This window comes from Mesoplodon densirostris, chromosome 6, assembly GCF_025265405.1.
Source record: "Mesoplodon densirostris isolate mMesDen1 chromosome 6, mMesDen1 primary haplotype, whole genome shotgun sequence".
Classification (NCBI taxonomy): Eukaryota; Metazoa; Chordata; class Mammalia; order Artiodactyla; family Ziphiidae; genus Mesoplodon; species Mesoplodon densirostris.
The window spans coordinates 71,608,901-71,623,552 of record NC_082666.1 but is presented as its reverse complement, the minus strand read 5'-3'; the positions used below and the strand labels follow the sequence as shown (position 1 = coordinate 71,623,552).

At 40.1% G+C, this 14,652-nt stretch overlaps 1 protein-coding gene across 1 annotated transcript in view; it reads left to right on the top strand.

Annotated features, from left to right (window-relative positions):
- RCL1 (RNA terminal phosphate cyclase like 1) overlaps positions 1–14,652 on the top strand; it is a 54,513-nt gene that overhangs the window by 6,924 nt on the left and 32,937 nt on the right. The window contains exons 2-3 of the mRNA XM_060102221.1: positions 7,379–7,450; positions 10,868–11,043. Of these exons, the coding sequence (XP_059958204.1) occupies positions 7,379–7,450; positions 10,868–11,043 (248 nt within the window). The remainder of the gene's footprint in view (positions 1–7,378; positions 7,451–10,867; positions 11,044–14,652) is intronic.

Below are 14,652 nucleotides of genomic sequence, written 5' to 3'. Positions count from 1 at the left end.
TCATCTGCAAATAGGAACAGTTTGATTTCTTCTTTTCTGAACTTTATGCCTTTTATTTCCCCCTTATTACAGTGGGTAGGACTTCTAGGACTATGTTAAATAAAAGTAATGAGGGCAAGCTTCCTTACCTTGTTCCCTATCCTAAGGAGAAAGTGTCCACTGTTTTGCCACAAAGTATAATGTTAGCTGTATATTTTTTTACATGTTTTTTTATCAAGTTGAGGAAATTCCCTTCTATTCCTATTTTTCTAAGATTATTTTTGTGTGTGTGTGAATGAGTGTTGTATTTTGTCAAATGCTTTTTCTGCACCAGTTGATGTGATCATGTGATTGTTCTTCTTTAGTCTGTTAATATGGTATATTGCATGGATTGATTTTCAAATATTGAAGCGGCCTTGCATTCCTGGAATAAACCCCGCTTGTTCATGGTGTGTAATTCTTTTTCTATATTGATGGATTTTATTTGCTAACATTTTGTTAAAGATTTTTGGGTATATATTCATAAGTTATACTGATTTGTAGTTTTCTTTTTTGTACTGTCTTTGTCTGGTTTTGGTATTTTAAACTAGAATAATACTAGCTTTAAATGAATTGGAAACAGTTTCCTTTTAGTCTTCTAAAAGAGATTGTGTAGAATTGATTTTAGTGCTTTAAACATTTGGTAGAATTCTCCAATGAAACTATAAAGGCCTAGAGATATCTTTTTGGGGAGTTTTAAAAAATATGCTTTCAATTTCCCGAATGGTGATAGGGCTATTTAAATTATCCATTTCATTTGATGAGTTGTGGTAGTTTGTGTTTTTTGGAGAAGTGGTTCATTTCATCTAAATTGTTTTATATATGTAGAGTTCATAGTATTATCCTTTTGATGTCTGCAGGATCTGTAGTGATATTCCCTGTTGCCTGATGTTGATGATTTGTGTCATTTTTTTTTTCAGTCTTGCTAGAGGTTTGTCATGTTATTTATCTTTTTAAAGAGCCATCTGTTTCACTGATTTTTCTCTATTTTTCTGTTTTCAATTTCATCTGTTTCTGCTATTTTTATTATTTCCTTCACTTCCTTTGGATTTATTTTGTGCTTTTTCTAAGTTGAGGTGAGACAGATTATTGGAAACCTTTTCTCTTTCCTAATGTAGGCATTTAGTGCAATAAACTTCCCTCTCAAGACTGGTTTAGCTGTGTCCCACAAATTTTGATATGTCATGTTTTAATTTTCATTCAGTTCAATGTGTTTTTTTCTTGCCTTTAAGACTTTCTCTTTGAGGGCTTCCCTGGTGGCGCAGTGGTTGAGAGTCCGCCTGCCGATGCAGGGGACATGGGTTCATGCCCCAGTTCGGGAAGATCCCACATGTCGTGGAGCGGCTGGGCCCATGAGCTGTGGCCGCTGAGCCTGCGCATCTGGAGCCCGTGCTCTGCAACGGGAGAGGCCACAACAGTGAGAGACCCATGTACCGCAAAAAAAAAAAAAAAAAAAAAGACTTGCTCTTTGATCCATGGATTATTTATAAGTGTGCTGTTTAACTTCCACGTGTGGGTATATTTTCCAGTTATCATTTTGTTATTGATTTCAGTTTGATTTCATTATGTTTGGAGAACATGCTCTGTATTCATTTCAATTACTTTAAATTTGTTGATGTTTTTTAATGGCCCAAGATTTGGTCTATCTTCGTGTATGTTCCATGGGCTCTTGGAAAGAATGTCTATTCTGCTGTTGTGAGTTGGGTGTTCTATAAATGTTGATTGGATCCTGTTGGTTGATGGCATTGTTGAGTTCTCCTTTCAGTTCGAACAGTTTTAGTTTTATATATTTTACACCTTCGTTGTTTGGTGCATTTAGGCTTGCTTTGTCTTCTTGGTGGATTGGCTCTTTTATTATTATGTAATGTCCTGCTGCATCTTTAGTAATTTCCTGAGGTGGAGGAAATACTCTAGTGCTTTAGTGTTAGAGAAAGGTTAGGTTAGAGAAAGGAAAGGACTAGAACTGAAGAAATTGGATGCAAATAGGAAACTTGAAGGTGGTAAAAACAGCATAAATCAGAGAAATAAGTTGCCCTTTGTTGATTTCACTTCTTTTACAGGTTTTTACATAAGCAAAATAAAATATCTAGGAAAATTTGAAGGTATGGGGCAAAAAAGTAACCTTCAGTGATGGTTATTATATGTAAAGCAGCAGTAAAAAAATTTTTTGTGCAATAGTCTAGCATATTTCTATTTCTGTGGGATAGAGTTCTAGGTGTGGAATTGGCAGGTCAAAAATTATGCTTTAAAAAAAAATGGGAATGTGGGGTCAAATCAAAGTGTGTGAAATCCTTTTGCTTAATTGGTAAGATAGCCTTTCCCTCAATTGTTATTTCTTCCTTGTAGTGATGCTGTGTTTTTTTGAGATATATTTAACCACATTTCTAGTATCATGGTAAATTTGAGAGATGATTGGGTTTCTTTGCTTTTCTCATATTTTAAAAGATGTTATTACTTTGAACTTGATTTTTTAAAATAAACTTATCAAATTATACTACACATTAAGAAAAGTGCACAAGCTTAATGAATTGATGAATTATAACTAAGTGGATATACCCAGGTAGCCATTATGCATGTCAAGAAATAAAACATGACCAGCAACCCACAAAACCCCTCTCATGCTTGTTTCCAGTCACACCATTTCCTCCCATCCCCAGCGTAAACATTAAATTGACTTTTTACACCATAGATTAGGTTTCTAAAGTATTAACCATGGTTTATATAGGTGGAGTCATAGAGTATGTATTTTGTGTGTGTCTGGCTTTAATTCTGTATTGTGTTTGTGAGATGCATCTTTGTTGTAGCAGCAATAGTTTGTGGATTTTCATTGCTGTGTCATGATACTACATTTGATTAATACGTCACAATTTATGTACTTTAGCTATGTTTAAATAACTTCATCAGTGCTCTTTTCTGTTTATTACTTGATAAATTTTCGTATTCCCTTTGTTTTGGGTTTATCTTTTTGTGCCTTTTTAAAAATTTGTTTTATCGGTTTTGATTTGTTATCTTTTTACATAACCATCCATTTTAATTCTAAATGCGTCAGTAAATAATAGAGAATAGTCTACCATAAAGGCTCTCAATCTTTTGTATTAATTATATTTTTTATTTTATTAATTCACATTTTCTTTCCTTGTACAAATGAATGAGGATATTGATTTGTGTTGTATTTCTTTCAGTGAATGAGCTTGATTTTTTTCTGCTATATTTTCCATTTTGTTTATCTCTTCTTTTGAGATTATTATTGTCATTTTTTAGCTTGAAATTTTGTTCCATTTTTAAAATCTCAGTTCATTGTTCTCTTGCTTTTCTTTTTCTTAATTACTGAAGTGTTTAGAGTGGTAAGTTTTTCTTTTGTAGACTCCCATATATTTTGATAAAATTGATATGTCTCTTTAATATATTTTTCTTGACCTATTCATAATTTAGGAAAGATGTTATGTAAATATTTCTTTTTTTTTTTTTTTTTTTGTGGTACGCGGGCCTCTCACTGTTGTGGCCTCTCCCGTTGCGGAGCACAGGCTCTGGACGCGCAGGCTCAGTGGCCGTGGCTCACGGGCCCAGCCGCTCCACGGCATGTGGGATCTTCCCAGACCGGGGCACGAACCCATGTCCTCTGCATTGGCAGGCGGACTCTCAACCACTGCGCCACCGGGGAAGCCCTGTAAATATTTCTTTAAGTTAAAATATAATTTATTATCTATCACATTATGCATAATTACATAAAATATGTAAATTTTTATATCTACCTTATTTTCAGGTGAGCAGACATCTTTTCATTTATTCTGAGACTTGGGTATATGTAATTTCTACCTTTTTGGATTTAATGATGAAAATAATGACTCCTAATTTCATGTGTTAACAGTTTGCTGTCTTACCTTTTAGTTAATCTCTAATGAAATTGAAGTCACACTGTATATATTGCTTAAAATTTTTTCCTTAATATAGTGTGAATATTTCCCTATGTAATTAAGCAGTTTTTAAAAAAAATAATGGCTATATTGTATTATAAATATCTTTCATAGGCTATTTAATGAGGGCATTGTTTATTGGCTCTTTAAATTGTTACAATACCTTTATTTGTATTTTTCAATTTAATTTTTATGTATTTTTAAAAAGGCGTACACATGACATGAAATTCAAAGGGAACAAAATGGTTTACAAAGTCTGTCTCTGTTTGTCTGTCTGTCTCTTTCCCAATCTTCTTTCCCTGTGAAGCAAACAGTGTCGTTGGTTTGTTGTGTTTCTTTTCAGGGCTGTTTTTCCCATAAATAAGCAACTACACACTTTTTCCTTTCTCAAAGACCATCTGCATCTTACTCTTTTTCCACTCAGTATATTATGGAGATGTTTCATATCAGTATATTAAAAAACCTTATTAATTTTATAGCATCAGAGTGTTCTGGTATGTAGATGTGTCATAATTTATTTAAGCAGACTAATATTTCTAGAATTTGAGTAGTGTTACAATACTTTTAAGTGAAACTGCTTATTGAGATTTGCTCCTTGTTTTTAAAGTATAGATCTTTAGATTGTATTCCTTCTCTTGCTCCCCTTCTTGGAGACATGGTTTTGCCTTTCTTAGTTAGGAATGGGTCGGGTTGATGACCGCCACTAAGTTTTCGAGAAGTTACCAGCCCCTTTAAAGAAATGATGAGTTCACTTCTTTGGGGGCTAGGGAAGGGGGGAGGGCAGTAGGTATGGGAGTTAGTATTTAAGAAATCCCAAAACTGATGGTCCTGATAGTACAGATTTGTTTAAAATATGAAATACAATAACATAAAAAATTCATAAGACATAAAACTAGTCTTATAGGATTATAAAATGAACATCTGTATGATCCCATCCAGGTCAAGAAATAGAACATTGTGCACACCTGTGTGCCTCTTTCATTCACCACTCCCTTCCATGCCCCTAATGGTAGCCAGTCTCCTGACCATTATGGTCTTCATGTTGATTCTCTTTCTAGCTGTGTAACCTAATTATGTATTCCTAAACCATCCAGTAAAATTGTGCTTGTGCTTATTTTGGGGATTTTTCCCCCTAATGTTAGATATCTGACATTCTGTACTCTTAGGAGCAGTCTTGAAGAAGTGAAGGGGCAAGGAATCCTTATACATCTTGTCTTAATGAAGTTTGAGACTTCAGTCTGACTATTATTAGGTGAACTTGAGATCTTTTTCATACCAGGTGATGCAGCTATATCTTCACTGTTACCAGGATTCTGGAACTAGCTCTGGGTTGGTTCTTTGAAGTACTGCTTCTGAAGCACCTGTTTACTGTGACCAGAGGATGGTCCTGCCTGGAGGTCTCTTTAGGTGCCCATTCTCTTCCTACTCATGTTCCTCTGCTGGGCATTTTTAATTGTGTTCATGCTCAAGAGCCCCTGTGGACTACAAAAAGAAAAAAAAAACAGCAGAAAAAAACTACTTCTAAAGTCATTTTGTTTTCTTTTCTTTCCTAATCTGTAAAAGCTATGGAGTTGATAATCTTGGGCTTTATTCATAAATGCTTGTTCCTCTCTCCCATTTAGGCACTGTGAAAGCTTGAGCAAATCAAGGGTTTTCCTTTTTTGTGCAGAATACCTTGCATTTTCTGTAAACATAAGTAGAAAGTGACATTGTGTTATGTAGATCATGCCTACTTTTTGAAAACAGAATATTCTATATAAAAAGACCATAGAAATAATTTCTAGTTCAATTTTGTAGTTGAGTTACTTTTGAACTTTTGTGTTGCTACTTATACCACAACCTAATATACATACAACTATATGTAAAACTGAGACTAGAATTTCATAAACAGCACCCTTACTATGTAACTCTAATATTGTTTATTCTGTTCTAATTTCATTAAAAATAAATGTAGACTGGGAACTTATTAAATCATCTGCAGGGTCCTTCAGTTAAATCACTGCCTACAGTTGAAAGGTACCATGATTTTCTAGAGGAAGAGGTTGACTCTGAGGGATTAAACTGAGTATGGTATGGTTCAGAGCATGGACTTTGGAGAAGGGCAGGCTTGGGTTCAAATCCTGGCTCTGCCACTTGCCAGTTGTTTAACCAGGGCAAGCTAGAGGGCATTCTTGGGCCTCAGCCTTCTGTAAAATGGGAAACACTTCCTGCTTACTGGTTATAAGGATTACATAGGTAAGCATTAATACACAGCTGCTGTTATTAGCCATTATGCCTTGTTTCAGGACTTAAGGGAGTTTCTCTGACTTCTGGCCCAGTGCTCTTTGTACAGATTGCAGAATCTGCTATGACAGGAGTTATGGGACAGTGTTAAGTAACTGAACAGGTAGATGGGAATTGCTTAGTCCATCTGCTTCACCCTTTGGGATCAGTTTAGGTGACTTCTAAGGTCTGTGCTCTCAAACTCTGCTAGTCTATTGTAGGAGTAGGAGCTGCCTGAAAGCGTCAGGCAGTCACCATGCCTTCAGTGCAGAAGACTTGGTCTTCCTTGTCCCTGTTCATGGGAGGGAGGTTGAAGCTGAAGCGTGTGTGTGTGTGTGTGTGTGTGTGTGTGTGTGTAAAGAGGACGTTTAATCCTGAGTCTTCACTCTACCTCTTCCCATATTTCACATTTAAAATCTACCCTCCTGCACCTTGTAAAGAATAACCAGCTTTTATATTCTAGATAACAATTTATTCATAAAAGTAATTGAAGCAAATTTACACATTAAAATTTAAACAAGAAGACTAAATTCATATAATATCCTACTATGAAGAGAAACCTATTTATTAACATTTTGTATTTTTTCTTCCAGTCTTTTTTCATGCATTAAAAAGGTGGCAGTAATACTGTATATTCAGGCACCTTTGTAATAAAATTAAAAACTGAACTGATTAGCTTCTAGATCAGTAAACGATAGAGGAAAGGAGCCAGGGATGCTTTGTTGAATGGGAGAGATGGTAACCTCTTACTGCCTCTGAGACTGAAGGGTGGTCCTCGATTTAATTTTCCTTGTCAGGTGTTCTGCGGCAAGTAAGAATTTGAGTTTAAAACTCTTTCCTACTTTCTGTTCTTTCTCCCTTATTTGGCACACACTCCTGAGGTCAGAAGGACAGATGGGTGTTATTCTGCTAAAATTAATATCCCATTAGATTGCTGGTAGAATTGCTATTTTTTGGTAGAATACGAAAACTGAGTTGTTTCTAATAGTTCTACTAAACACATATGTGCTAGTCAGTGCTCCTCAACTGCTTCAGATTCCTTAGCCAGTGAGCCACCCAGGTCCTGAGAAGAACCCAGGTATGATGAAGGAAGTAACCTGCCCCACACTGCAGTACTTGAATGGGATGTACTCTGGAAATGGTGACCTAGCATGAGGCCAATCTGTTTTCTTTTCTCCCCACAGATTTTGAAGCCAGCTTCATAAGGCTGTTGGACAAGATAACTAATGGTTCTCGAATTGAAATAAACCAAACAGGTAAGCTTCTTTTCTTCCCATTCCTGAAAGCACCTACATGTAATACTTAAATATTCCTCTGTTATTCACTCTTTTTGATGGTATAAATATTGTATTTGGATGGAAAGACCCAGTTTCCTATCTGTGATACAATTGTCTGGAGATGGTATGTGAAATCTTCAATTTAAGGAGAATACACTTGATTTAAGTAAGTTAGAAGAGTGAAAATTTCAGATCAACAGACGAGCACCTCTTCTTTTTTTTTTTTTTTTTTCTTCTTTTTGCTGTATGCGGGCCTCTCACTGTTGTGGCCTCTCCCGTTGCGGAGCACAGGCTCCGGATGCGCAGGCCCAGCGGCCATGGCTCAGGGGCCCAGCCGCTCCGCGGCATATGGGATCCTCCCAGACCGGGGCACGAACCCGTATCCCCTGCATCAGCAGGCGGACTCTTAACCACTGCGCCACCAGGGAGGCCCGTGCACCTCTTCTTTTTAAACAATAAAAAATTTTATACCTAACATTTATATACAACTTTTCATTGTCCATTTAACTTATGTTGTCACAATAAAGTCTTCCAACAAACTGTCTGAGGTAGTTGTATGTGCTGAATTTTTTGTGTGTGTGTCTTTTAAAGTAAGTTTATACAAGTATATGCAAAAAATGTGAAAAATCCCTTCACCCTGTTTCCTCTTCCATTCTCTCTCCCAGGGGCAGCCGTGGTCACAGTGTGGGGACTGTGTCCTGGTCTCCTTTATGTGCATTTGCTTACGTGGGCACTTTTGTATGTCAAACCATCAACAGGGTCATGCTCTTCATGTTGTTCTGAAGCCAGTTTTTTTCATTAGCACAGATGTCTCGGAATTTTCTTGCCAGTCACATGCAGGTCCATCTCAGTATTTCAGTGGGCCTTATATTGTATTCTACCGTATGGAAGCATGATAACTTATTTAGCTGTTCCCTACTGATAAACATTTAGGTTGTTTCTAGTTTTTTGTCTGAGTGGTTTTTTGTTTTTTTTGCTGTTGGAAACTCTTTTTTTAAAAAATAAAATTAATTAATTAATTTATGGCTGCATTGGGCTTCGTTGCTGCACGTGGGCTTTCTTTAGTTGTGGCGAGCAGCGGCTACTCTTCGTTGTGGTGTGCGGGCTTCTCATTGTGGTGGCTTCTCTTGTTGCGGAGCAGGGGCTCTAGGTGCGTGGCCTTCAGTAGTTGTGGCACACGGACTCAGTAGTTGTGGCTCATGGGCTTAGTTGCTCCACAGCATGTGGGATGTTCCCGGACCAGGGTTCAATCCCGTGTCCCCTGCATTGGCAGGCGGATTCTTAACCACTGTGCCACCAGGGAAGCCCCCTAGAAACTCTTTTATCTACATCGTTAGACGATCATGGCAAGCACCCTTTGGTTCCATTTACTATGTGCCTTTGCTCATATATTCAACAAAGGAAACTGAACTTTTCTGTGTGTTGGCTCTCTTAAGAAAGAAGACAAGCTTGGCTTCATAAGTGGCCACGGGACTTGTTGATCTGTAGCAGGTTTCAGGCATAAAACATCAGATGCCCTTTGCAAACTATGATTCCCTTAGTCTTCCTTGGCTCGTTTACTTTGAAATTGCTGGGGATTTTTTTCAGCTATTTTTATTGGTGATTCAGAGAGCAGGTAATTCTATTCTTTTCTGGTCATATCTGCAACTTAGGTTGAGAAGTGAGACATTTACATGATCCTGCTTCTTTCCACCTCATGTGTCTGTCCCTGCTCCCCCCACCCCGGGAAGCCTTCATTCTGATCATCTGGTCAGTTTATCATTTGGTTAATTTGCAGGCATAACAGATTTGCAGAGTTTAGTGGTTATAGAGTCTTTTCTGGGGGGAGGGAGGAGAGATTTTTGACCTAAAAGAAAGATTGTTTTGTGACTTTAATAGTATTTAGAATAACTGATGTAGAGTTTTTCCCACTTTGATCAGAATATGATTCTGATTGTGATGGTTGGGATTTTGGTTTTTAATATAGTAAAACCTATATTTATTTTATGAAACTCCCAAGAGCTGCTTTTCTTTTTTTTAAAGAATGTAGGGATTTTTTTTTTTTTTTCATTACGTGGGCTTCTCACTGCTGTGGCCTCTCCCGTTGCGGAGCACAGGCTCCGGACATGCAGGCCCAGCAGCCATGGCTCACGGGCCCAGCCGCTCCGCGGCACGTGGGATCCTCCCAGACCGGGGCACGAACCCGTGTCCTCTGCATCGGCAGGCGAACTCTCAACCACTGCGCCACCAGGGAAGCCCAGAATGTAGGGATTTTTAAAAAATGTCTTTTTAGTTCTTTTTATTTATTTTTAATTAATTAATTTTATTTATTTTTGGCTGTGTTGGGTCTTCGTTGCTGCGTGCAGGATTTCTCTAGTTGCAGTGAGCAGGGGCTAGTCTTCATTGTGGTGCGTGGGCTTCTCATTGCAGTGGTTTCTTGTTGTGGAGCACAGGCTCTAGGCGCACGGGCTTCAGTAGTTGTGGCACACAGGCTCAATAGTTGTGGCTCACGGGCTCTAGAGTGAAGGCTCAGTAGATGTGGCACACGGGCTTAGTTGCTCCACAGCATGTGGGACCAGGACCAGGGCTTAAACCCGTGTCCCCTGCATTGGTAGGCAGATTCTTAACCACTGCGCCACCAGGGAAGCCCAGAGCTGCTTTTCTTTTGGTGACTGAACATAGTTCCTTCCTCTGATGTTAAATTTCTTTATTGGTAAGTTGTGCCAGAAGACATTGGCCAAAGATTATTAGCATCAAAAATACTGTGTTCACTTATTCATACTCCCTGAATCATCTATTTTATTTGGTTCTTCCTCTAATAGGTAAACCTAGTAAGAAACTTTTTAGATGATGTGAATATTTGAAAGAATAAATAAAGATAACAAAGAGTTTCCACTAAAGCTGTTCAATAATTTTAGCCATTTCCATTTGTTACTATTAAATTAAAATAGCTACTATTAATGGAAATAAGTGCCATAAAGTACTTGCCTTCTCTAGATACCTTGTTTGGTGAGTGTGGTATATGGGGAAATTCATTTCCCAGGCCTAGAAGAAGCTGATTGCCAGCATGATGATTTCAGAACATCTCTTGTAAACCCCACATCAGCACAGTCTGAGAGCGTGCTGTTGGGAGACTAGGGTGCCTGTTAGGATCCCTGCCACGGCTTTGGCAGTTCAGATGGCTCAGGGAGGGGTTTAATTTATTACTGTTTATTAAATTACACTCACAGTTTATTATTGTTACAGGGGCTTGACAGTAATGAGTCAGCTTTTGGAGTGAAGTATGTGGACTCTTAGGAATGGCATTTTGAACTCTCTTGGATGCCCTTGCCAGACTTTCCCCTTGGGACTTACTGCCTTCGTTGCCTTTGTGACACTAAGTTTTTTTCCTGCTGACTTTCTTTTCTCCGGTGTAAGGAACCACCTTATATTATCAGCCTGGCCTCTTGTATGGCGGTTCTGTGGAACATGACTGCAGCATCCTTCGCAGCATTGGGTATTATCTGGAAAGTCTTCTCTGCCTGGCTCCATTTATGAAGCACCCGCTGAGAATAGTTCTGCGAGGAGTGACCAATGACCAGGTGGACCCTTCGGTGAGTAATGAGGCCATACCAAGATGTGAGTTTTATTTGTCTCTTGTCACAACCCAATTTTTGAGAAAACAGTTCCTGATAATGCACAGGTGTATTGTAGAGAGTGTTTGTTTTGTTATTTACCTAGAAATTTAGAGGTTGATCACTCCAGGAGGGAGAGGAGCCAAGACTCATAATCACCACATTCAGTCACGATGGTTAATGTTCGTCAAGGTGCCTTTCATTGTCATGTCTCAGAACCTTCAGAACAGATGCTTGCCGTCTCATCGTGGTTGACATGAAATACGACTCTGTTGGCTGAAGTGCATGAGAGTGGAGTTTTCAAAAGGTCGTGTGATGGTTGAGGTTGGAAGGCAGCAGACCAACATTTTAGGCCGAGAATAACATCTCCTTGGCATTGCTGCAGTATGATCTGGACTCAGGCTTCAGCCATACACTTTCGGACTTCCTTCTTCTGAGAAGAGTCTGCAGGTGTAGAAAAAGGGCAGGGAAGGTATATATGAGCGTTGCTAGTTTTGGGGCACCGGCACACTTCTTATTAAGCGTGCTAATTTTCCTGCCTGTGTGGGGAGGATAGCTTAATATACAGATAGAGCAGTCATTGTGCCTACCACAGCTGTCTTAATGCCAGTCTGGGATGGGTTTGTTTTGTATGTGTGTGGGAGGGTGAAGCAGAAGGTGAGGGAGATTAACTGATTAGAGCAGGCCTGCCTTAGGCCTCTCGTAGTGGGGCAACGATCCCTCCCTTCGGCTGCTCTGCTGTTCATAGAAGCTATCTTCAAGCTGAGGGCCATGATGTGAAGTTCCGACTGAGGACACCTATCTTCACCTCTGCAGACATTGGACCAAGGCCACTGAAGGGGTGGCTTCTGAGGCAGAATGTAAAGTGTGTGGCTTCCCTAACCAGGGAAGTCCAATTAGGTGGTGCAGTTAGCCCCAAAGTGGGGACTGCTGGTATTTACCAGGACACTGACTAGGGTATAAACACAGTTAATATGTTCTTAGGCATTAAGAGAATTATTCCCCAATGCTTGAATTCAGGTGCATAAACTCTTCTCAGGATCCTGAGTACAGTGCAAGATCTGAAATTCTTAGCTGTGTAAGAATGTTGCATAAACTGTTGAGAATTTTAAAGTAATTTCAAATGATTGTTTTTTTCCAGAAGATTCTAGGAAATGGGTCCTTCAGTTAAAAGTATGAGAGGAGATCTCTACCATTTCCGATTGGGATGGGAAGGGGAAGGTGCCTTGAATGTTGGGAAAAGGCCCTGAAGCAGACAGGAGACGCTGGCACTGTGTGTCCCAGGTTTGTTCTCCTTCTGTAATTGCCAGTGATCTTAAAAGCTTTTATCACTGGCAGTATTAAAATTTACGTATTAACAGTGACAAAGATTAATTGATGAATTCCCTAGAAAGGGTACTTAATTCTTTTTTTTTGCAGAGTATTAAAAAACTTTTTTTGTTTGTTTGTTTTCACATGCCACAGGACTTTCTGCTTTTGCTAGCTGCATGACTAAAATGACCTTGGTTAGTACCTGGCTCCAGCCCAGGATAAAATAAATACATCTAATCCCGGATAAAGAGTAACTTCTTCAACCTGTGGCTTCTTCATTTTGAACTTTCTCTTTAATGTGTGGTTTCCCCATCAGCTTATGTCCACATCTACTGTCTGCACACAAGGATGAATATGATGAGTTCTTCCCGTAGGGAACGTGGTCTCATGGGGTGGACAGCTGTGAACACAGCTAGGGAGGCCACAAGGCTGAATACCTCTGGGCTCTGGTAGAAGCACAAGCAAAGTGCTGAGGGCTAGGGAGGGCTTTCTGGAGGAAGGGAAGCCCCAGAGTCAGTCATGGTTTTAGGAAGATAACTATGGAGGTTGAGAGAAGGATGAATTGCAGAGGTGTCAACTAATTTGAACATTATGCAGAGGGAAGTGGAAGGGTAGGGACAGATATGAAGGGCAGTGTGGAGGGAGGGACTTCATAACTATATAACTAATTGGAGATGGGATAGGAGGAAGGGGTCATAAATAACTCCATGATTTCTGTCCTGGTTGACTTGAAGGATAGTGATTAGAAAGAGGAAGATTGTGGTGGGGTGATGGATGATGTGTTTGATTTTGGTCCTGTTTCCTGAGATATTGGGGGGACATCCCTAGGGGATGTCCAGTTGAAAGTTGGAAATTATTGTCTGGAGCCTCAGAGATAGGTCATCAGGATCTTACCTACTGAAATTTCACTCCCTAGGAGACCGAGACTGACCAGTGCCGAGGCTGAACACTGGCGGCTTTTTGGCTCAGTTAATCTGACAGGTGTTTTTCCTTCGGCCTGTACAGTGTGCTGGTAGTGGTGGTGGTGTGTGTATCTGAATTGGTTGTTCATGTTTGAAACCCCAGAGTTTACATGCTGGTAGGTTGGTGTGGCAGCACCGGATGGCCGTTGCTCCACGGCAGCCATCTGTTGGAGCTGAGTAGCACCTGCCCTCTTTGGATGAGGCATGAGATCTTCAGTTGGATACAGGTCTTAGCTGACCTCACCATTCATTTAACTTCCCTTTTTGGCCTCTGTGGGCAGTAGAATTTTGGCCCCATGGTTCCAGGGACTGAGAATAATAAAGAAGAGGAATGAGTGTGTAAGGTGTGAGTTGGGGGAAGAGGAGCTGCAGACAATGACTGTGGAGATAGAAGTATTTGGAGAAGCCAAGCAGGAGTTGAATTCTGAGAAGCCAGGGATGATCCAAGAGTCAGTCCTTGTAGGAGCTGCGTGGGAATTGGGCAGGGAGATTTGGCAGTGAGAAGTTTTATTGACCTTTGAGAGAGCAGTGCCATTGGAATGCAAGGGCAGGCACAGGTTCAGAATGAGTAGGAAATAGAACCATGGAAGGTTAGGAGATTCTTCCAGAAGTTAGATAGGATGATTCCTTAAGAGCTGAGGTTGGGAATTTTTAAACGAACAAAACTTGAACTTGTTTGTAGGCTGAGGCGAAGGTGTAATGGAGAAGGAAAGAGTTGAAATAAAAAGGGTAGTGGGGGGCTTCCCTGGTGGCGCAGTGGTTGAGAGTCTGCCTGCTGATGCAGGGGACACGGGTTCGTGCCCCGGTCCGGGAGGATCCCGCATGCCGCGGAGTGGCTGGGCCTGTGAGCCATGGCCGCTGAGCCTGCGTGTCCGGAGCCTGTGCTCCACACGGGAGAGGCCGCAACAGTGAGAGGCCCGCGTACTGCAAAAAAAAAAAAAAAGGGTAGGGGGATTTAATAAGGGTAGCTCTGCAGACATCCAACAAGGATGAGAGTTGAAAGCGGCAGCAGTGGGATGTGCCATATAAAGGGGTAGGGACATTTTTCCTTGGAGGCAAAAAGATAGGAAATGGGGAGAAATTTTGAGAAGAAAACTTCTAGGAGGTCTCCTTTGAATCTCGGTGATTTGACATTAGAGCCCCCCGTAGATATTTACTGGTGCCAACAGCTGGCCAGTTGGTGTGTGAAGAGTCCATTCTTTTTCAGTACTGTCCTGAAAGGGCAAAGAAGTCTACTGTGTGCTGGGCACTGTTCTAGGTGTACTTAGTCTGTATCCATATTTATTTGATTTGTGAGGTGAGGTGGGTGTTCTTA